Source organism: Periophthalmus magnuspinnatus, chromosome 21 (assembly GCF_009829125.3).
Source record: "Periophthalmus magnuspinnatus isolate fPerMag1 chromosome 21, fPerMag1.2.pri, whole genome shotgun sequence".
In the NCBI taxonomy this organism is placed as follows: Eukaryota; Metazoa; Chordata; class Actinopteri; order Gobiiformes; family Gobiidae; genus Periophthalmus; species Periophthalmus magnuspinnatus.
Genome location: NC_047146.1, coordinates 2,814,381 through 2,838,726, shown reverse-complemented (window position 1 = coordinate 2,838,726; position 24,346 = coordinate 2,814,381). Strand labels below are relative to the sequence as shown.

General features: G+C 43.9%; 1 protein-coding gene across 1 annotated transcript in view; it reads left to right on the top strand.

Annotated features, from left to right (window-relative positions):
* gulp1a (GULP PTB domain containing engulfment adaptor 1a) overlaps nucleotides 1-24,346 on the top strand; it is a 65,292-nt gene that overhangs the window by 23,654 nt on the left and 17,292 nt on the right. The window contains exons 3-4 of the mRNA XM_033986863.2: nucleotides 1,135-1,196; nucleotides 11,899-11,970. Coding sequence (XP_033842754.1) covers nucleotides 1,135-1,196; nucleotides 11,899-11,970 — 134 coding nt within the window. The remainder of the gene's footprint in view (nucleotides 1-1,134; nucleotides 1,197-11,898; nucleotides 11,971-24,346) is intronic.

Genomic DNA, 24,346 nt, shown 5'->3' with positions numbered 1-24,346 from the left:
TAAACCAGGACTAAACCAGGACTGAACCAGGACTAAACCAGGACCAAACCAGGACTAAACCAGGACTAAACCAGGACTAAACCAGGACTAAACCAGGACTAAACCAGGACTGAACCAGGACTAAACCAGGACTGAACCAGGACTAAACCAGGACTAAACCAGGACCAAACCAGGACTAAACCAGGACTAAACCAGGACTAAACCAGGACTAAACCAGGACTAAACCAGGACTGAACCAGGACTAAACCAGGACTAAACCAGGACTGAACCAGGACTAAACCAGGACTAAACCAGGACCAAACCAGGACTAAACCAGGACTAAACCAGGACCAAACCAGGACTAAAAACAGGACTAAACCTGGACCAAACCTGGACCAAACGGGACCAAACCGGGACTAAAAACAGGACTAAACCTGGACCAAACCTGGACCAAACCTGGACCAAATGGGACCAAACCGGGACCAAACCGGGACCAAACCAGGTCTAAACCAGGTCTAAACCAGGTCTAAACCAGGACTAAACCAGGACTAAACCAGGACTAAACCTGGATTAAACCTGGACTAAACCTGGACTAAACCTGGACTGAACCAGGACCGAACCAGGACCGAACCAGGACTAAACCAGGACTAAACCAGGACCAAACCAGGACTAAACCAGGACTAAACCAGGACTAAACCAGGACTGAACCAGGACTAAACCAGGACTAAACCAGGACTAAACCAGGACTAAACCAGGACTGAACCAGGACTGAACCAGGACTGAACCAGGACTAAACCAGGACCAAACCAGGACCAAACCAGGACCAAACCAGGACCAAACCAGGACTAAACCAGGACTAAACCAGGACTAAACCAGGACCAAACCAGGACTAAAAACAGGACTAAAAACAGGACTAAACCAGGACTAAACCAGGACTAAACCAGGACTAAACCAGGACTAAACCAGGACTAAACCAGGACTAAGACTGGCCCATTATTGGACTAGAACATCGAGTCTGTGTTTCTGAGTTCGTACTTTGAGGCCGTCTGTGTCACCACTGCAGAGCGCACGCTTCATATCGAACGCACGAGTCGATAAAAAAATAAATAAATAAATAAAAGTCTTATTGACCTTCTTTTCTTTTTGGTTTTTCAGATAAAACATGGATGCACACTCCCGAAGCCCTCGCCAAGCACTACATCCCCTACAACGCCAAGGTAAGAACCACCTGGTCTAGACCTGGTTTAGTCCTGGTTTAGACCTGGTTTAGACCTGGTTCAGTCCTGGTTTAGTCCTGGTTTAGACCTGATTTAGACCTAGTTTAGTCCTGGTTTAGTCCTGGTTTAGACCTGGTTTAGACCTGGTTTAGATCTGGTTTAGTCCTGGTTTAGACCTAATTTAGACCTGATTTAGACCTAGTTTGGATCTGCTTTAGATCTGGTTTAGACCTGGTTTAGTCCTGGTTTAGACCTGGTTTAGCCCTGGTTTAGCCCTGGTTTAGCCCTGGTTTAGTCCAGGTTTAGTCCTGGTTTAGACCTGGTTTAGTCCTGGTTTAGACCTGGTTTAGTCCTGGTTTAGTCCTGGTTTAGACCTGGTTTAGTCCTGGTTTAGTCCTGGTTTAGTCCTGGTTTAGTCCTGGTTTAGACCTGGTTTAGTCCTGGTTTAGTCCTGGTTTAGACCTGGTTTAGTCCTGGTTTAGTCCTGGTTTAGCCCTGGTTTAGTCCTGGTTTAGTCCTGGTTTAGACCTGGTTTAGTCCTGGTTTAGTCCTGGTTTAGTCCTGGTTTAGTCCTGGTTTAGTCCCGGTTTAGTCCTGGTTTAGTCCCGGTTTAGTCCTGGTTTAGTCCTGGTTTAGTCCTGGTTTAGTCCTGGTTTAGTCCCGGTTTAGTCCCGGTTTAGTCCCGGTTTAGTCCCGGTTTAGTCCCGGTTTAGTCCCGGTTTAGTCCCGGTTTAGTCCCGGTTTAGTCCTGGTTTAGTCCTGGTTTAGTCCTGGTTTAGTCTACTTGGTAAAGTTTCTTTTTCCTGATGACAAATGTTGAGACTGTTGAAGCTCTGAGCTGAACCTGGGTCAGTGAAGTGCACAGGCCCAGAGGCTCAGTCCATAAAACACACACAGACACACACACCCCCCGACACACACCCCCCCCCACACACACACACACACACCCACACACCCACACACCCCGACATACAGACACACAGACACACACACAGACACACCCCCACACACACAGACACACACACACACACACACACACACACACACCCCCACACATATATATCTATATATACACCACACGCACCATTTACAGCTGAACTTAAGGACAAATGTGCTAGAGCGGCCCTGATGGAGACTCAGGGAAATGAAGGAGAGAATTCAGATGTACAACACACACGTCTGCAGCGTCCTCCACCACAGTGTTTCACATTTAGTCCTGGTTTAGACCTGGTTTAGTCCTGGTTTAGACCTGGTTTAGCCCTGGTTTAGCCCTGGTTTAGCCCTGGTTTAGTCCTGGTTTAGTCCTGGTTTAGACCTGGTTTAGTCCTGGTTTAGTCCTGGTTTAGTCCTGGTTTAGTCCTGGTTTAGACCTGGTTTAGTCCTGGTTTAGTCCTGGTTTAGCCCTGGTTTAGTCCTGGTTTAGTCCTGGTTTAGACCTGGTTTAGTCCTGGTTTAGTCCTGGTTTAGACCTGGTTTAGTCCTGGTTTAGTCCTGGTTTGGTCCTGGTTTGGTCCTGGTTCGGTCCTGGTTCGGTCCTGGTTCGGTCCTGGTTTAGTCCTGCTTTAGTCCTGCTTTAGTCCTGGTTTAGTCCTGGTTTAGTCCTGGTTTAGTCCTGGTTCGGTCCTGGTTCGGTCCTGGTTCGGTCCTGGTTCAGTCCTGCTTTAGTCCTGCTTTAGTCCTGGTTTAGTCCTGGTTTGGTCCTGCTTTAGTCCTGCTTTAGTCCTGCTTTAGTCCTGGTTTAGTCCTGGTTTAGTCCTGGTTTAGTCCTGGTTTGGTCCTGGTTCGGTCCTGGTTCGGTCCTGGTTTAGTCCTGCTTTAGTCCTGGTTTAGTCCTGGTTTAGTCCTGGTTTTGTCCTGGTTCAGTCCTGGTTCAGTCCTGGTTTAGTCCTGGTTTAGTCCTGGTTTAGTCCTGGTTCGGTCCTGGTTCGGTCCTGGTTCGGTCCTGGTTCAGTCCTGGTTTAGTCCTGGTTTAGTCCTGGTTTAGTCCTGGTTCGGTCCTGGTTCGGTCCTGCTTTAGTCCTGCTTTAGTCCTGCTTTAGTCCTGCTTTAGTCCTGCTTTAGTCTTGGTTTAGTCCTGGTTTAGTCCTGGTTTAGTCCTGGTTTGGTCCTGGTTTAGTCCTGGTTCAGTCCTGGTTTAGTCCTGGTTTAGTCCTGGTTTGGTCCTGGTTTAGTCCTGGTTCAGTCCTGGTTCAGTCCTGGTTCAGTCCTGGTTTAGTCCTGGTTTAGTCCTGGTTTGGTCCTGGTTTAGTCCTGGTTCAGTCCTGGTTCAGTCCTGGTTTAGTCCTGGTTTAGTCCTGGTTTAGTCCTGGTTTGGTCCTGGTTTAGTCGTGGTTCAGTCCTGGTTTAGTCCTGGTTCAGTCCTGGTTTAGTCCTGGTTTAGTCCTGGTTCAGTCCTGGTTTAGTCCTGGTTTAGTCCTGGTTTAGTCCTGGTTCAGTCCTGGTTTAGTCCTGGTTTAGTCCTGGTTTAGTCCTGGTTTAGTCGTGGTTTAGTCGTGGTTCAGTCCTGGTTTAGTCCTGGTTCAGTCCTGGTTTAGTCCTGGTTTAGTCCTGGTTTAGTCCTTGTTTAGTCCTGGTTTAGTCCTGGTTCAGTCCTGGTTCAGTCCTGGTTTAGTCCTGCTTTAGTCCTGGTTTAGTCCTTGTTTAGTCCTGGTTTAGTCCTGCTTTAGTCCTGGTTTAGTCCTGCTTTAGTCCTGGTTTAGTCCTGCTTTAGTCCTGGTTTAGTCCTGCTTTGGTCCTGGTTTAGTCCTGGTTTAGTCCTGGTTTAGTCCTGCTTTGGTCCTGGTTTAGTCCTGGTTTAGTCCTGCTTTAGTCCTGGTTCAGTCCTGCTTTAGTCCTGCTTTAGTTCTGCTTTAGTCCTGGTTTGGTTCTATACTTGCTGCACTATTTCCATCTAAATTTAAATGTTTATCTTAACTCTCTGACTTAAGGAGAAATGTTCCAGAATGACCTTTATGGAGAATCTGTGAAATGAAGGAGACATTTCTGCAGTTTCCAACACCTGAATAAACACGAGATGATTTTAATGCCATACTGCGGAACATTCCAGGCAAAGCGATACCCTCTACAGAGCAGGCATGTGAACCACTGTGCTCACTGTGAACGGCTGCTGTTGTGCACTTTGGCAAGACACTTCTTACATGTCCCCTGTATGTATGAATGCAGATTGAGACGTCTGCGCCAGATGCCCTTCCCGGAGAGTATGTCCTGCAGATACTTCTGTGTTTTGGGATTTTAATATGGGATAATAATATTGTTGTTGAAGTCACTCATAAATATCATAAAACCTTTGCAAAGTCTCGTCCCAAAAGAGCGATGTGAAATAGAGGCGAGAATTCAAACTTACAACTAACTTCCTGGCATTTCAATCGTGTTCTCGGCGCCTGCGTTCAGTCCCGGGGGGTTTCACAGACGAGAGGCGCCGTGCTGTACGTGGGTCTGCGCGGGTGTGGCACGGCGTCCAGGTCTGGGTTAGACCTGATTTAGACCTGATTTTGACTTAGTTTAGACCTGATTCAGACCTGAAATAGACCTGGTTTAGACTTGGTTTAGTCCTGATTTAGACCTTATTTAGAAATGGTTTAGAACTAGTTTAGAACTGGCTTAGGCTTTTTTTTAGACCTGCATTAGACCTGATTTAGACCTGATTTAGACCTGCATTAGACCTGATTTAGACCTGATTTAGACCTGATTCAGACCTGATTTAGACCTGATTCAGACCTGATTTAGACCTGATTCAGACCTGGTTTAGACCTGATTTAGACCTGATTCAGACCTGATTTAGACCTGATTTAGACCTGGTTTAGATCTGGTTTAGACCTGATTTAGACCTGATTCAGACCTGGTTTAGACCTGATTTAGACCTGATTTAGACCTGATTCAGACCTGGTTTAGACCTGGTTTAGACCTAGTTTAGACCTGATTTAGACCTGATTTAGACCTGATTTAGACCTGATTTAGACCTGGTTTAGACCTGATTTAGACCTGATTCAGACCTGATTCAGACCTGATTTAGACCTGATTTAGACTTGATTCAGACCTGATTTAGACCTGATTTAGACTTGATTTAGACCTGGTTTAGACCTGATTTAGGCCTGATTTAGACCTGATTCAGACCTGATTCAGACCTGATTTAGACCCGATTCAGACCTGATTTAGACCTGGTTTAGACCTGATTTAGACCTGATTCAGACCTGATTCAGACCTGATTTAGACCCGATTCAGACCTGATTTAGACCTGGTTTAGACCTGATTTAGGCCTGATTTAGGCCTGATTTAGACCTGATTTAGACCTGGTTTTGTCGTAATGACTGACGGGGAACCAAAGACTCGGTTGAACAGTTTAAATAAAGTTTATTTACAGATAGCGGAGTGTAAATGAAGCTCGACGGAGCAGACAGCTGAGGGCGGGGTCGTGCGGGGTCGTGTTCGAGCGAGTCGTGGGCAGCGGGGTCAGAGACGAGGAAGTCCGTGCCAGTCGTGGAGAGCTGGGTCGGAGACGGAGGCGCGGTGCAGGTTCAGGGAGCGGGATCTGGAGAAGAACTAAAGTCATAAGTGTAAAACAAGACGGAGCAGAGCAGAGCGGGACCACCGAGGATACGAGGACGATCCGGCGCTGGGTGTCAGGTCCTCGGTCCCGTTGTCCTCCCCGGGGTGCAGCTTGATCACAGGTGGGTTACAGGTGCGTGTGGGAGGAGCTTGAGTCGAGTCTCCGCCCAGCTCCAGGCTCCGACACAGAAGGGACGAGGGGAAAAAACAGCACCAAAACACAGAGCAGAGTGCGATCTTGACAAGTTTAGACCTTTTTAGACCCGGTTTAGTCCTGTTTTTCACTCTGTATTTGAGTAAACGCGAGGGAGGTGAGTGTAATGCCGTACTGCGGAACATTCCCGGCAAAGCAATAACGCCTCCAGACAAGTCCTGTAACGACAAGTCTGACTGTCTTTGTTGGCGATTATACAAAATATCCCACAAACGAGCATAACCAGGCCTTTTTCCTTCCTTCAGACGGGCAGGTGGGACACATCAAAAGTTACACAGTGCAGCTTTAACTCCAGACGTTGAGCTGAGAGTGAGATCTTTAACAGCTTCCCTCGCTCTCGCCGGTGAAGTTGAAAGGAGCTGAGAGCTTGTCATAGCGTCCTCTGGTCCCCGTGTCCTCTTTAAATAGAGTCTGCTCTCGTCTTTATCACGTCTGCGGCTCGGTGGAAATGCTCCGCTGAATCGCTCTCTTCTGGCGCTCGGTTTTTCGGGGACATTTTGGTTTTTTCGGTTCATTGTTTCCGGAGTGATGGATGAGGCCGGGCTCCGGGCAAACTCAACAGTACGAGAGAAGTTTAAAGAGGAGGTGTTTTTTACTTCTACGGGGTTTTAACTGTAACACATCACATATTTGCATCACCGTGTTTACTTTTATTGTTTTAAAAGTGCTATATTTGGTCAGAACAATGTAATAAAAAAGTGATGCATTGATTTTGGACTGGAGCTCTCTCTCAGAAGAAGAAATACTGTCTTATTCTGTGTGCACGGATAATTTGCTAAGAAATATCTACCTGCCTAAGGAAGCAGTCGTGTGCAGGGATGGCAGCTGCAAAAATTCTGAACACAGAGCAGCCATCAGTGCTATGTATGAGGATATTGTCAAAGTGTTGTTTAAGTCAAGTGAAATTCTTCATAAAACGAAAGCTAAAAAGAGAGGACGGCCAGGCTGGAATGCCCATGTGGCTGAATTTTATGCTAAGGCACGAGAGGCTTCCCAGGAGTGGATACAGGCAGGAAGACCAAGATGTGGGCCTGTGTATGAGCAAAAGCGGGTCACAAATGCTCGGTATAAGTATGCCTTGCGTTTTATAACCAAAAATGAGCAAGCCATGAGAGCGGACTCGTTGGCCAGAAAACTCTCTTTCAACAACACATTTGGCTTTTGGAAAGAAGTAAAAAACATGACTGCCACTAAAACGTCTTTGCCATGTGCAGTGGATGGCACCTCCGGCACTGAGAACATCTTGGAGCTTTGGCGTCAGCACTACAGTAGATTATTTAACTGTGTTCAGAGTGAGCCTTATGTTATGCCTGATGTTGACCATGCAGATGGAATCCTGTCACATGAAGTCCTTAAAGCTGTCACCAAACTATCTAATAATAAGGCCAGTGGGCAGGACGGTGTTTCAGCAGAGCATTTAAAATTTGCAAGTGTGAGGTTAGCACCACTGCTTTCCATCTGTCTCACGGCTTTCCTTATTCATGGATTTTTACCTGACTGTTTGTTAACTGTACTGCTAGTCCCTGTCATTAAAGATAAGACTGGAAAAGTTGGCAGCTCTAACAACTACAGACCTATAGCTCTGGCCAGTATAGTCTCAAAAATTATTGAATTAATCTTGCTTGACAGGATCTCCCACTGTATTAAATCCACAGACAATCAAGTTTGGGTTTAAGGCTCTGCTGGGCACAGACATGTGTATATATGCTCTTAAAGAGATTATTGACAAATACAGGAGGCAGAACTCATCAGTTTTTATGTGTTTTTTAGATGCATCCAAGGCATTTGACAGAGTGAACCACCGAAAATTATTTATGAAGTTGATGCAGAAAGGTGTACCCAAATATATTGTGCGTATTTTAATTTATTGGTATGGACAGCAGACAGTGCAGATTAAGTGGGGAAACAGGGTTTCTGCCCCATTTAGAGTCACCAATGGGGTTAGACAAGGAGGAATCTTGTCCCCAGTTCTGTTCAACTTGTGTGGAATGTTCCTCAGTATGGCATTAAATGTATCTGTCCTGTCCATTACACATGTATTTGTTGCTATAGGCTTCACCTGCTTCTGTTCATGGAAAAAGAAAAGTTTCATAATGTGACAAAAACATCTCCATGGAGACAAGCACTAAGAGGCACTTCATCAGAAAAGTTCCATAGTGCACATTTAACTTTTATTTGACATCATATCTAATGTTTTAACGTTTTCAGTGTGTTTGTTACTTCATCACTTGTTTGACATGTTTGACATGTGTTAGTCGTGTTACTTCCTGACGTGTTTGACATTTTTGACATTTTTGACGTGTTTGACATGTGTTTGTCTTGTTACTTCCTGACTTGTTTGACGTGTTTGACATGTGTTAGTCGTGTTACTTCCTGACATGTTTGACATTTTTGACATTTTTGACGTGTTTGACATGTGTTTGTCTTGTTACTTCCTGACTTGTTTGACGTGTTTGACATGTGTTAGTCGTGTTACTTCCTGACATGTTTGACATGTTTGACATGTGTTACTCTTGTTACTTCCTGACATGTTTGACATGTTTGACATGTGTTTGTCTTGTTACTTCCTGACATGTTTGACATGTGTTACTCTTGTTACTTCCTGACATGTTTGACATGTTTGACATGTGTTTGTCTTGTTACTTCCTAACGTGTTTGACTTGTTTGACGTGTTACTCTTGTTACTTCCTGACTTGTTTGACATTTTTGACATTTTTGACGTGTTTGACATGTGTTTGTCTTGTTACTTCCTGACGTGTTTGACTTGTTTGACTTGTTTGACATGTTTGACATGTGTTAGCTGGATTTTTGATCTCGGATTCTCTCATAAAAAACATAAAACCTTTGAATGATCTTCTCCCAGAGTGACGTGTGTCGGCTCAAACACTCAGTGTTTTCTGTCAAATCTAGAGACACTTTTTCCTTCAAAACTTCATCTTAAACAACTTCAGATTTCACACTTTTCCTGTCAAAGAGAAGCTGCAGGAGCAAGACAACATTTATCCTGGTTTAAACCTGGATTAGATCTGGTTTAGTCCTGGTTTAGTCCTGGTTCAGTCCCGGTTCAGTTCTGGTTTAGTCCTGGTTCAGTCCTGGTTCAGTCCTGGTTTAGTCCTGGTTTAATCTGGTTTTAGTCCTGGTTCAGTCCTGGTTCAGTCCTAGTTTAGTCCTGGTTTAGTCCTGGTTCAGTCCTGGTTCAGTCCTGGTTCAGTCCTGGTTTAGTCCTGGTTCAGTCCTGGTTTAATCTGGTTCAGTCCTGGTTTAGTCCTGGTTCAGTCCTGGTTTAGTCCTGGTTCAGTCCTGGTTTAGTCCTGGTTCAGTCCTGGTTCAGTCCTGGTTCAGTCCTGGTTCAGTCCTGGTTCAGTCCTGGTTCAGTCCTGGTTCAGTCCTGGTTCAGTCCTGGTTTAGTCCTGGTTCAGTCCTGGTTTAGTCCTGGTCCCTTCTTTGAGTCTTGTCTCAGATCTTTCTTCATCTTTTCCGTCTGCTCTTGTGAAATGACCATTAGTCTCGGCTTATTTCTCTCACATTAAACTCGATTAAATAAAATAGAATCTGCACAGTCTATAAAACGTGTCTTTGGTGTTCAGTGAAGGAGACACCAGCCCAAAGTACTCAAAAGTATTTTAAAACACATTTACGGAACATCGCGGGATTCAAACCACGATGGAGAGAGACTGAACCAATGAGGGATAACAGAACTATATCTTCGCCGTGGTAACGGACGCGCGGCGGCCATGTTGGGACTGTACAGGAGACGGTCTGCTGCCTGTTTGACTCCGTGGGGATGTGATCTGTCTGAAATGTTCCGTGATATGACGATAAACTCCTGGATTCATTTAATTTGTGCTTTATTGCAAAAAAGAAAAAGAAAACTGACTCGCCTCTCCACAGATCTGACTTTTACCTCGGTACTTTCTGCTTGTCTTGTTTACATAAAAAGATTCACTGGGGTTTTAAGTCTAATTTTAGCCAAACCTCTAGAAAGAACGATGCTGATCAAACTTAAAGGTGCAGTGTGGAACTTTTCTGGGGGAGGGTCCGTCATAGATTTGTTGATTTTTTTTTTTCGTTTTATAACGTGAATTTTTAACCATGAGCAGGGTGACCTCTCCACAGAGCTGACCTGTAATGAATGCATTTCCAGAGTCTAAAAGTCGCTTTACAGACCTGGTTTAGACCTAATTTAGACCTGATTTAGACCTGGTTTAGTCCTGGTTTAGTCCTGGTTTAGTCCTGGTTTAGTCCTGATTTAGTCCTAGTTTAGTCCTGGGTTAGTCCTGGTTTACTCCTGGTTTAGTCCTGATTTAGTCCTAGTTTAGTCATTGTTAAATCCTGGTTAAGTTCCGGTTTAGTCCTGGTTTAGTCCTGGTTTAGTCCTGGGTTAGTCCTGGGTTAGTCCTAGTTTAGTCCTGGTTTAGTCCTGGTTTAGTCCTAGTTTAGTCCTGGTTTAGTCCCTGTTTAGTCCTGGTTAAGTTCTGGTTTAATCCTGGTTTAGTCCTGGTTTAGTCCTGGGTTAGTCCTGGGTTAGTCCTAGTTTAGTCCTGGTTTAGTCCTGGTTTAGTCCTAGTTTAGTCCTGGTTTAGTCCTTGTTTAGTCCTTGTTTAGTCCTAGTTTAGTCCTAGTTTAGTCCTGGTTTAATCCTGGTTTAGTCCTAGTTTAGTCCTGGTTTAGTCCTGGTTTAATCCTGGTTTAGTCCTGGTTTAGTCCTGGTTTAGTCCTGGTTTAGTCCCTGTTTAGTCCTGGGTTAGTTCTGGTCGATATAGTCTTTATCGTGTCCTACATGTTGGTTTCTTTTGATTGGTTCCTTCTTTCTTCTTGAACGTCCTCGTTTCAGCTGAAGCTCTTCTGTCTAAGTCCATAAATGTTTACAGTGAAAATCTGCTGCTGTGAGGACAAAAACACGGGAGAAACACCGGCTCCACGGCGCCCCCTGTGGGAGCGAGCGGAGCGCTGAGAGGTGGGAGGGTGCGTTTGATTTATGACCGTGGAGAATGTTTTTATTTCAGATGCGAGTCTCTGTATTAAACACGAGAGCGGAGTTGGTTATTTCTGCTCTTCTGAAGCGCCACAAACGCTTAGACGCAGAATCTTTTTTAAACTGACTCAGCAAACGCAGGACAGAGGAAATGGTGAAGTTTTCATGTTCGTTTTAATAGAAGTAAAACAACATGGCAGCCATTTTTACGCCGGCGATGTCGTTGCTTTATCTGTTAATGTTCCGCTGTGTTCTGCTGATGACATCACAACGTTCTGTACGATTTAAGATGGAGGAAGCGAAAATTAATATTCTCAGATCGACTTTTTGCAGCTTTCCGCCGTGTTATAACGTCGTACTCTCAACAAAAACACGTCCGACGAGGTTTTAGACGTCATCCGCGCACGTTTGGGTAATCTAGCGATCTCACCCCACGCGACAATCCTCCATAAATATACAAAAACATGACCCAAAACAACACGCTACGACTTCACAAACCTGGCGTGATGTGCAGTAGTTTCATTAGTGTTGATCGTGTTGTGGTGGAGCTCTGAAGGGGAGTGAGTTAGCACAGAGAGCAACAGGACGGGGGAACTCGAAAACATGCTACACGTTTGTTTTTGGGGGTGAATAAATGTTTTGTCGTAATTTTTAGTTTCAGATTTAAATTTGAAGATGGGAATTTATTGCAACCGAGACCAGATTTTCATTTTTTTGGCATTTAATTTTTCAGAAATAGTTGAGAGTTACTGAACAAAAGTCGCTCGTGTCATCGGGGGCCTCCTGTTTTGTCGGGGAATACAATACGTTACTGACTAATTAAACCCATTTTCGGCGCAGATTCTGCTCAACTATAAGCCCATCTGTTTGAGAATCGAGTTTTTTAGCCAAATTAATTTACTAAAAACTCGGTGTAATTCATCATTTTTTGCTAATGATGTCACTGTTTCTGTTTTTTTTGTCTTTAGTTCCTCGGAAACACAGAAGTGGAGGCTCCCAAGGGCACGGAGGTGGTGAAGGACGCCGTCAGGAAGCTGAAGGTGAGAAAAAAACACGCTACGCCAGGAGTCTCAAACGCGCGGCCCGGGAGCCAGTTGCGGCCCGCCAGACGATATTTTGTGGCCCGCAGGACAGTTACCGGGTCGTGTGTGGAAGGTTCCGCCAAATCGGTCACTCTCGCCGCGTACTCCCGTCACAAAAGGTTCAACGAATAACGACGTGTATCTGTAAAATCCGCAAAAAAATGGCGTATTTCCTCCTGTATTTTGAAAACGGCGATGACGTTTAAGAAAATTTTAACAAAGCTTTTTTTTTTTTTTTTGTGGAATGCCTGATACGGCCCAGCTTCACCCAGACTCTGCGTCCTTGTTGCTGCATGTATGTTTATGGCAAAATGTTCAGCGGTTTCCATGGTGACCCAACACACACAAGTTTTAGAGTCTTTTTTTTAGCAACACATTTTCATGATTTAAATGGTTGTTTTTTGGTGGAGTTTTTATGTTAGAAGAAGAAGGCAGCGCTAGCAAAGGTTAAAGGTCAAGCCAATTAGTGCACGAACGCCGCGCTGTTCACTAAACGAGCTCATACTGGTGACTCTTCATCTAAAATGGTAAAGTAGAAACTAGTGTTGGTACGATATTAATATTTAAACTCGATTTTGATACTGAGGAATAGACTCGATACTCAATACCTTTTCCGATACCATAATGTTAAAAAAACTCTATTTCTTTAGACAATAGAATGTGATTTTCAACATTAAATGATAGTACCATATTTTCCGGAGTATAAGTCACATCGGAGTATAAGTCGTCGCACCAAAGTATAAGTTGTTTTCCGGGAGTATAAGTTGCACCGCAGTATAAGTTGCCGCAACGGAGTATAAGTCGTCACACTAAAATATAAGTCACACTGGAGTAAAAGTCGCACTGTAGTATAAGTCGTACTGAAGTATAAGTCGTACTGAAGTATAAGTCGTCGCTCTGGAGTATAAGTCACACTGGAGTATAAGTTGTTGCACTGGAGTATAAGTCGTACTGAAGTATAAGTCGTACTGAAGTATAAGTCGTACTGAAGTATAATTCGTCGCACCGGAGTATAAGTCGCATCAGCCAAAAAATGCATAACAATGAAAAAAAACAAAACAAACATATTTCACATATAAATCACACCTGAGTATAAGTCACACCCGCGGACAAACGATGAAAAAAAGTGCGACAGATAGTCCAGAAAATATGGTACTTTGTTTTCTATTCCCATGTGTGTTATATGTGTGTTACATGTGTGTTCTATGTGTGTTCTGTGTGTGTTATATGTGTGTTCTATGTGTTCATCGTGGTCCATGGTTTATATTCGTCTGTGTCTTAAAGATGCAGCTCAACATTTTTCTAACTCTATTCAGGAAATAGACGTTAAAGTAAATCCCGACTGAACGAGCTGAGGAGAGTTATTCCTCTGTCTTTGTTTCCAGAGCATAGACTGATCCCAGCTCATTTTAATATAACAGATGATCCAGGAAATAGACGGCTCCCACACACAGTTTAAACAGGAGAGACTGAAAGTGTTTGGACCAGTGGATTTATATGAGACTGAAGAACAAAAGAAGAAAGAACTGAAAGAACTTCCCTCTTTCTCTCTCTATTTCTCCATCTCTCCCCTCCCTCTCTCCTTCTCTCACTCTCTCTTTGCTTCCCACTTTCTCTCTCTATCCACCTACTCTTCTCTCTCTCTATTCTCCTTCTTCCCCCCTCCCTCTTTCTCTCCTCTCCCTCTCTCTCTCATCATTTCCCACTTTCTCCCACTATCTCCCTGCTCTTCTCTCTCTGCATTTCACCTTCTTCCCACCTCTCTCTCTTTCTTCCCCTCCCTTTCTTTGTATTGCTCTCCCTCTCCTTCTCTCTCTCTCTCTCTCCATTTCCCACTTTCTCCCTCTCTCTCCCTGCTCTTCTCTCTCTCTATTTCTCCTTCCTCCCCCCTCTCCCTCTCTCCTTATCTCTCTCCCTCACCTTCTCTCTCTCACACTCTCTCTCATCCTCTCCCTCCCTCCCTCTCTCAGTTTATGTTTTTTTTCTTTTTTTCTTCTTTTAAATATCCCTTGGTGTGAATGAAATGTCATGAAAGAATGTTTTGACGCGATAGAGGTGAGTGAAAGTAAAACCTCTGTCCCTCTCTGTCTTGCTCTCTTTCACTCCCTCCCTTTCTGTTTTTCTTTGTGTCTTTCTGTCTGTCTTTCCTTCTGTCGTTCTCTGCCCCTGAGTTGGCCTCATGTTTGGCACCACAGACTGGAGCCAGAGGCCAACAGCTAAAGTCCAACACTTTCCCAGGATTTAACGGAGCGCAAAGACGAGAGAGGGAGGAGAAAGAGGGAGAGAGGGAGGGAGGAGAGAAAAAGAGGGGTACAGAGAGAAGAGAAGACAGGCAGGGAGGGGAGGCAGGGACGGGAGAAAGAGAAATGCAAGAGGCAGGGAGAAAGGAGAGAAGAGAAAGAGAGAGGGAGAGAGACACAGAGGGAGAAGGGGGAGAAAGGAGAGAAGAGAAAGAGAGAGGGAGAAAGACACAGGGAGAGAGGGGGGAGAAACCGAGAGAAGAGAAAGAGAGTGAGAGAGACACAGAGGGAGAAGGGGGAGAAAGGAGAGAAGAGAAAGAGAGAGGGAGAGAGACACAGAGGGAGAAGGGGGAGAAAGGAGAGAAGAGAAAGAGAGAGGGAGAAAGACACAGGGAGAGAGGGGGGAGAAACCGAGAGAAGAGAAAGAGAGTGAGAGAGACACAGAGGGAGAAGGGGGAGAAAGGAGAGAAGAGAAAGAGAGAGGGAGAGAGACACAGAGGGAGAAGGGGGAGAAAGGAGAGAAGAGAAAGAGAGAGGGAGAAAGACACAGGGAGAGAGGGGGGAGAAACCGAGAGAAGAGAAAGAGAGTGAGAGAGACACAGAGGGAGAAGGGGGAGAAAGGAGAGAAGAGAAAGAGAGAGGGAGAGAGACACAGAGGGAGAAGGGGGAGAAAGGAGAGAAGAGAAAGAGAGAGGGAGAGAGACACAGGGAGAGAGGAGGGAGAAACAGAGAAGAGAAAGAGAGTGAAAGAGAGACACAGGGAGAAGGGGGAGAAACAGAGAGAAGAGAAAGAGAGTGAAAGAGAGACACAGAGGGAGAAGGGGGAGAAACAGAGAAGAGAAAGAGAGTGAAAGAGAGACACAGAGGGAGAAGGGGGAGAAACAGAGAAGAGAAAGAGACAGGAGAGAGATGAGGGGAAAGAGAGACAGGGAGGGAGAGAGACAAAGTAGACGGACAAGAAAGAGAAGAGGGGAGAAAGAAAGACATGAGGGGAGAGGGAAGACAAAAGGAAGGGGGGAGAGAGAGAGAAATGAGTAGAGAGGGTAGAAAAAAGAAATAGGAGGAAGAGAGAGAAGGAAGAGAGAGAGGAATTAGGGGAAAGGGAAGACAAAAGAAGAAAGAGGAGAAGAGAGAAGGGAGAGAGAGGAATTAGGGGAAAGGGAAGACAAAAGAAGAAAGAGGAGGAGGAGAGAGAAGGGAGAGAGAGGAATTAGGGGAAAGGGAAGAAAAAAGAAAGAGGAGGAAGAGAGAGAAGGGAGATAGAGAAAAGAGGAGCGAGTGAAGAAAAAAAGGAGGGGGAAGGGGGGAGAGAGAGAGAAATGAGTAGAAAGGGAAGAAAAAAGAAATAGGAGGAAGAGAGAGAAGGAAGAGAGAGAGGAATTAGGGGAAAGGGAAGACAAAAGAAGAAAGAAGAGGAGGAGAGAGAAGGGAGAGAGAAATGAAGGAAAAGGGAAGACAAAAGAAGGGGGGGAGGAAAGAAAAAACAAAGAGGAAGAGAGGAGAAAAGGAGGGAGCTAAAGGTGAAAAAGAGCGGCGAGAGAGAGAGAGGAGAACGGGTGATTTGAGAGTGTAAAAGCGAGAGAACGAGGGATGAGTGCGAGGAGGAGAGGGCGTTAGTTTTTCTCTAAATGTGTTTAACGTGGATTTAAAAGTCAAACTCTCTGGACTTGGACCGATGTTTTTGGCTCAGACTCGACTGTTGGACTCAGCGGATTTCAGAGATGATCACATGATATTTGGCTCGTGAGGCCAGAGACGAGGCGGTGATGAATGGGACCTCATCACGGCCTCATAACTGCTGCCATAACAACGGCAACGACTGTGGAAATATTACGCAATCCATCTTTATGCGAGCGCTTTAAAGGTCCTGTGTCGCACAAAACTGACTCGTGAAGCTTTAAGTCGTGTCGTAAAGTCGCTACTTCAGCAAAAAACAGACCTGGAGTTGTGTTTTGTTCCATTCACACGTGTTTTTATTATCAGTCTGTCACATCTCCAAACCCCAAAACGCTCCGTTCCACCTCGTGATGTCATCAAGTGGTAGTTTTCAAGTTAACTCCTCCTCTTTTTCTCTTCAGTTCAGTAGAAATCGGCGAGTCCAGACGCTAAAATGATCCAAAATGACGCCATAAATGAAGGTGTGTGGAGTTTAAAAACACAGCGGAGCACTTCCTACTTCCTGTATCGCCACATGATGACATCACGAGGTGGAACGGAGCGTTTTCTTTCAGTTTGAGGGAACAGCACAGCCTAAATATGCAGTTTGTGTTTTCAACGTGTGATTGAAACAAAAACAAAAAACACACAACTCCGCGTCTGTTTGCGATGACGAAACAACATTAGAACACGGTTTCAACATCCTCGCTCCTGATTGGCTCGTTGGTTGCTAGGACACTCGCGGTTGGAATTCCAAATACGCAACTCGGCTCCAAAACTCGCCATTATATCCTCGTTTAGCCTCGATGAGCGTCATTTGAGAGGAGAACGCCGTGGTTTATGAACATTGTAGCGTTCTGCTGTTAAAAAAATAAAATTAAAATAAATAAAAACACGCCGAAATTATTTTGTTTGTTTATTTTCTGAAGACGAGGATCTACCGTAGGCCGTAAATGTTAAGACTCAACTCGTTTTGTGTCAGGGAAGTAAAAAAAAACAGGATGGTAAATGGTAAAGCCCAAGATGGCGGCACGTACGGTCGCCATGGTGATTCGGTGCATGTGTTGTTTGTTTTTATCTGCGCTAAACCGGACACTTTATAACACCGGTCACGTTAATAAATAAGTCATTTTTTGCGCTGTTGTTCTGTTGTTGCTGAATATTTCTAGCTCTAAGACTATTTTATTTTTAAGCTCATGTTTTTTAACTTTATGCACGCCCTCGTTTGTATTTATTCAGCGTTTTATGTTGCACTTTATCACCGAAGAAAGTTCCTAGTTTGGCAATAAAAGTCGTCTGATTCTGATTCTGAAAAATGGGGTCTAAAGTATTTAAATAAAAGGTGACGTGCAAGGTTTAAACGAAAAAAAACAAAGGTAAAGTTTAAATAAGAAACTGATTTTACAATAACACGACAAACGCAGAGTCAGTGGTGACAGTCGAGTGTCTCAAAACAAAGTCGTTCTAAATAAAAAGTTCTCTGTGTGGCTCTCAGCTGGACACGGAGGCAGGTCCAGAGTCGTGGCGCAGCTGAACAGAACGGTGCCTCGAGAACCCGAAGGAGCCACCTGAAGATTTGAAGGAGCCACCTGAAGATTTGAAGGAGCCACCTGAAGATCTGAGGGAGCGGTTTGAAGATCTGAGGGAGCGGTTTGAAGATCTGAGGGAGCGGTTTGAAGATCTGAGGGAGACACCTGAAGATCTGAGGGAGACACCTGAAGATCTGAGGGAGACACCTGAAGATCTGAGGGAGCCGCCTGAAGATCTGAGGGAGCCACCTGAAGATCTGAGGGAGCCACCTGAAGATCTGAGGGAGCCACCTGAAGATCTGAGGGAGCGTTTTGAAGACTTTCTAAAGTGACGTAACAAAAGAGACACATTCCATAATGTCAGACCGGACACAAACAGACCTGCAGCCAAGAACAGGTGAGCTGAATCGTCTCAAATGGAGGGAGGCGGCTGCAGGTGAGACGCAGGATTGGCCAGGCCGGGAAACAGTCGTCCAATCACAGGCAAGATCTCACGCAACCAGGATTTCACGAGGCAAAGGGACAGATTCAGGCAAACACGTGGAAAATAATGAGCAAATACGAACAATGAAAAGAACTTAAGGTCTAAGGACGTAACCGCCTTCGCCTTAAGTTCTTAACTTTTAATGTTTGTTTTTAAAGCTCTGCGTGGTCTTGCACCTTTATATCTTTCCGAGCTGTTGACGGCTCATATGTCCAACAGAGCTCTGCGGTCGGCCAGTCGACACCTGCTGGACGTCCCCAGAACCAAAAGGAAACAGTGGGGTGACCGTTCATTTTCTGTGGCTGGTCCCAGACTTTGGAACTGTTTGCCCCTAGAGTTAGGCTCAGTCACTCCTTTGTCTCTGTTCAAAGCTAAAGACTCGTTTGTTCACATTTGCCTTCAGCTCATGACTGTTTTTATTGTTTGTTGTTTTGTATATAGCATTTTTGTTGTTGTTTTTATATTTTACATTGTACATTTTACATTTTAATGCACTTGAAAAGCACTTTGGTCCAGTTTTTGCTGTTGTAAAGTGCTAAACAAATACAGTTTGATTGATTGATTGATTGAAGTTACAAACTAGTTTTGGAATTAATTGAAATGATGTTAAACTAACATTGGCGGTGAAAGATCAGGAGGTGGAAGAGCAAAACGACAGCAGTCTCAAGTCACTCCAAAACTGACCTTTGACTGACCAATCGAGGCTTTAGATTAACTTGTCGGCGAAGCAGCCAAGTGTCTCGCAAAAGCAGTTAACAAGAACACACAAACTTTTACGACAACGGCAACAAAAGGTGTCGACTCCGAGCTAAAAACTAAATATCAGATCTTTACAGTTTGGGCCGTTTTAGGTAAAATCATCATTGAGCCCCGGATATGGTTTGGTTTTTAAAGAACGGGATGCAGAACTTCCTCACGCAGTCGCCGTTCCTCGCGTTTCGGTCGTTAACGTTTGAATGACCTGCTCGTGCAAACTGCTGGGTCACGGGACAAGTCTGGGTTTGAGGTTTTAAAGTTTGTCCTCTGGTTTTCGTCCTTGAGACACATGGACAGGTCTGTTTATAAATAACTCGGGTGGTGTTCCAGTTGGCAGATTTTTGGCGTTTGAAGGTCCCGGAACCGGTCGAGCCTTTGACAGAATTTGTTTTGTGGATATTGACGCAGCGATTATGTGAGTCGTGTACGGAAAAGTACCTGGAGGTTTAAGGAAGAAGGGTTTGGGTTTGAGACCTGGAAGTTAAGTAAATAAATAAAAAAAGAACTCAAAATAACAAAAAAAAAAAAGTAACAATTACTCAAAATAAGTAAAATAAGTAAAAAAAAAAAAAAAAAAAAAAAAAAAAACTCAAAATAACAAAAAAGTAAAAAATAAATAAACAAAAAAACCCTCAAAATAACAAAAACAAAATTTAAAAATAAACTCAAAATAAAAAACTCAAAATGACTAAAAAAAGAAAAAAATCTCAAAATAACAAAAACTGAATAAAAAATTACTCACAATAACAAAAAAAAGTAAAAAAAATAAATAAAAATAACAAAAAATTATAAAATAAACAAAAAAAACTCAAAATACAAAAGTAAAAAATAAACAAAAAAAAACCCCTCAAAATAACAAATAAAAATCGAAAAAATTTGAAAAAAAATAAACTCAAAATAAAAACCCCAGGATCATGTAGAGGGTTAATACGAACATTTAAGAGCAAAATGAGTCTGAAGCAGCAGAGACAGAGAGAGAGGACACAATGAACAAAAAATAAAAAAATAAAAATAAAATAAATTAATAAAAAATGAACTTAAAATTACCCATTTTGCCCCATATCACAGTGGCGCCTCCTCTGGCCAATGACGAAAAAGTCCTCCTTGCCCTTGATCATCCTGGACTTGCGCTTCTTGTGCTCCAGGGCCTTCTCTTACTCCACCTTCATGTCACTGATCTTCTCCTCCTCTTGTAGTCCCCATCTGCTCCTCGTACGCCTTTTTGATCAGGGGGATCTCCTCAAGGCGTTTGGCTCTCTCAAAGTCGTCCATCTTCTTTTCTCGATTCTTGAGTCGCTCTTGAAGTTCTTTCTTCTCCTTCTCGAGCTGCTCCACCGCTTTGGCCACGATGAGGTGTGAGTCCAACTCCTCCAACTCCTCGTTTTTCAACCACTCGAGGTTGAAAAAGGAGGATACGTTCTTCTGTTGGGTTGAAAAAGTTCGTCTACGTCATCATTCACTTTTTTATGAAGGCGTTTAAAGGTGTATTACTATTTTAAGGGAAGATTTCAGATGGAGGTCTGAAGGTAGAACTGTCACAATAATCACTATATCGATTTATCGTTCAATACGTGAAAGCTGGAACAATATATTTTGAGGCTGCCTGTTGGTGAAGAGCGAGTCTCGTACCGTTCTTTTAGGTACAAGCCACGTAGAAACCGATAAAGGTCCATTTTTGTGTCGAAGGCGTTTGCATAAAAGTGTAGAGATGAAAGACAAACATCTAGAGAGGACTTTGAGGGCACCTGAAGAGAAGAGGCAGTGGAAATGTTTATTACCGTCTTGGGCGAAGCTGGTAGACCCTGGAACCTTCCTCCTCCAGCAAACCTTCCTCGTCTTTCTCTTGTTGTAAAGTTGGTGCTCAGGTCCAGAACTGTGCGTGTTTGACTTTTGGTCACGGTCACATTTTTATAAAACGCTTTTCCACCTTCAAAGCATTCGAGTCAATTTAGATCAGGCACACCCAAAGTCCGGCCCGGGGGACAATTGCGGCCCGTGTACAGATTTCCACTGGCCCGCAGCCTCTGGAATAAAAATAATTCTGTGTGGCCCGTTGCAGCAGGTCCGGGCCGTGCTCCGAGGTCGCGATCTCGCCGACTTTTAACGGCAATTAGATAAAGATGACAGGTTTAAAGAAATTCAAACATTTGCTAAGAAAATGCTGAGTTTGTTTAGTTCTCGGTTATGAACTTTAACAAGAACCGAGCGAGGACAAGACTGACTCACCTGTGTGACGTTTTGTGCGTCCAAACCACCGTCTTTGAGCCGAACCGGGCCGATTTACTACAGTCCAGATCTCAGTTTCAGTCCAGTCTCAGTTTGTTCGGTGAATAAATTTGAAAATCTCAGTGAATTAATTTTATTGTGATAATCAAAACCACAGATTAAATGTTAAGTTTTTCATATTTATAATCTGTGTATAATTCATTTTGTTTTTGAAAGGTGAAATCCAGCTGCAATAAAAAGTAAAAAAAAAAAAATTAAATAGTTGATGTGCATTTAATATTAATGGTTCAAAAATGATCAGGGTGAATGTTCGGGCCCCGCAGCTTTTCACCTCAACAAATCTGTCCCTCTGTGCAAAAAGTTTGGACGCCCCTGGTTTAATATGAAGAAAGAGCTGCACGAAATGTGATACGCAGCTAAAATAAAGGGCTGTGGGTCAGGTTGTAATAAACTTACATGACATAATTCTAGGAAAATAATCTAAACTGTGGCCAAAAAGTAAGTTTAGTTTATTTTTTTACTTTTTTAGTTATTGTGAGTAATTTTTTATTTAGTTTTTGTTATTTTGAGGTTTTTTTTTTCTTTTTTCTTTTTTTGTCATTTTGAGTTCTTTTTTATTTTGAGTTTATTTTTAACTTTTGTTTTTGTTATTTTGAGGGCTTTTTTTTGTTTATTTTTTACTTTTTTGTTATTTTGAGGTTGTTGTTTTTTTTACGTCAGGTTGTAGTAAACTTACATGACATAATTCTAGGAAAATAATCAAAAATGGGGCCAAAAAGTATCGGCAAAGTTTATCGGCCATCAGTTGCTTTGGATTCTAAACAAACGGTATCAGCGTCAGCCATGAAAAAAACCCAGATCGTTCAGTCTTTAATCAATAAAACCCTGGATAAAAAAGACAAAAATATTATCGTTCAAGTGTCTTAGTATTAGCAAGCAGCAACGCAGAATGAGTTTTCAATCAACGACCTGAAAAAGCGAACGCAGAGAGACAAAAAAACTGGAATTACATGTCGTTATATCATCCCGCCACTAAAGAGAAGACAAACCCCCAGGGGCCTCCGCATTAATACAACCCAGACGTTTAAAAACAAATTGGAAGCTGTACTGAACAAACGCTCGCTCGATCTCACGTTATCACGGATGGAAGAAGCAACGACTCAAAGGGCGGAACGACGTCACAAAATGGAGGAAGCGAGGACGCCACACAGATTCGACGCAAACGGCAGAGAAGACGCAGAGAAAACAAACTCTCTAAAACACTGACACAAAAGACAATTAGTTCAGGAGAGACCCATCGGACGGTTTATTCCTGGCACAGATAAAGCCCATTAGACGTGCTCTTTTAGCCAAGCCCTGATCCGAAGGGTTTGGGGTTCAAATCCCGCTCTCGACAGATGCACTGACCCACAGGCTGACGGTGCGATTCCAGGTCCCACAGGTGAACGCTGTTGTTGTTGTGTCCTTGGAGAAGACACTTAACCCGCCTCGCTCCCCGTGTCTGCGTACGCCGGTGTGTGAATATGTGGGTCATCCCTGCTGATGTTAAACAGGCCCCCACAGTCTCTGTATTTAAGACCAGGCTTAAAACCTTCCTCTTCGGTATAGCGTATGACCAGGTTACTTAGTGAGGGAGTTAGGGTTATTAAAACCCGGGATAAGATAAGCTGCAGTAGGAGTAACTAGCTGGGGGAAGTATGGCAACCTGAGCACTATCCTCTACTTTGCCCTATTTTCTCATCAGCAATGCTATTCACATGTTGTCCCCTGTCCCACTCCCCCTGTGGAGTGTATCTCTTTCAGATGCCCCGATGACAGTTGGACCTCCTCCTTGCCTGGCTCTCCTCCTCCTCGCCCGGCTCTCCTCCTCCTCGTCTGGTCTCCTGGCCGATTTCTTATGTTGTCTGATTTTTCCTGTTGTGTCTGATTTTTCCTGTTGTGTCTGATTTTTCTTGTTGTGTCTGATTCTTCCTGTTGTTTTGTTTTTTGTGTCTTGGCGGCACGGTGACTGAGTGCCATCACTCATGTCTCACAGCAAGAAGGTTGGTTCGATCCCCGGGTCACCAGGCCTTTCTGTGTGGAGTTTTTCATGTTTCTCCCCGTGTCTGGATGGGTTTCCTCCGGGTACTCCGGTTTCCCCCATCAACCAAAACATGAACGCCCTTCGAGACAACTGTTGTTGTGATTTTGGGCGTTACAAAAATAAATGAATTGAATTGAATTGAATTGAAAATTGAATTTATCTAAACCAAACGTCCAAACTTTTTGCACAGAGGGACAGATTTGTTGAGGTGAAAAGCTGCGGGGGCCGAACATTCACCCTGATCTTTCTTTGAACCATTAATATTAAAGCCACATGAACTGTTTAATTATTTTTTTAAACTTTTTATTGCAGCTGGATTTCACTTTTCAAAAACAAAATGAATTATACACAGATTATAAATATGAAAAAGTGAAACATTTAATCTGTGGTTTTGATTATCACAATAAAATTAATTCACTGAGATTTTCAAATTTATTCACCGAACAAACTGAGACTGGACTGAAACTGAGATCTGGACTGTAGTAAATGGGCCCGGTCCGGCTCAAAGATGGTGGTCAGTCTTGTCCTCGCTCGGTTCTTGTTAAAGTTCATAACCGAGAACTAAACAAACTCAGCATTTTCTTAGCAAATGTTTGAATTTCTTTAAACCTGTCGTCTTTATCTAATTGCCGTTAAAAGTCGGCGAGAGCGCGACCTCAGAGCACGGCCCGGACCTGCTGCCATCCTCGGAGCAAATATAATATCGCTTGTAAATGTGTATTTTACGTTGGTCAACAGGGCAACGGGCCACACAGAATTATTTTTATTCCAGAGGCTGCGGGCCAGTGGAAATCTGTACACGGGCCGCAATTGTCCCCCGGGCCGGACTTTGGGTCTGCCTGTATTAAACCGTTAAAATAAAGCTTTGTGTGCAGATGAACCAAAACGAAATATCAGCCTATAAACTTCAGACGGGCCTGGACATGTCCCGTCTTAATCAGGGGGGACACGTCGGACACTGCAGGGTTTGAGTCCCTGGCGTCGTCGTGTGTTACTGATGGTCCCTTTGTTACTTTGGTCCCCGCTCTCTGCAGGTCGTTCACTAAGTCGCCCCGTGTGGTTCTGGGGTTTTTTTCTCGCCGTTCTTGTGATCGTTTTGACGCCACGGGGTGAGATCTTGCGTGGAGCCCCAGATGGAGGGAGATTATTGGTGCTTTTGTATGTTTTGGTGCAGGTCTACAGTTTGGTTTGCGGTTCCTTTGCTCTTTGGTCTTGTCCATGGTGGAGTTTGGAGTCTCGAGGTTGTGGACATGTGTCTTTTACGCTGATAACGAGTTCAAACAGACGCCATTGATACAGACAACGAGTGGAGGACAGAGGAGCCGCTTAAAGAAGAAGTTACAGATCTGAGAGACACAAA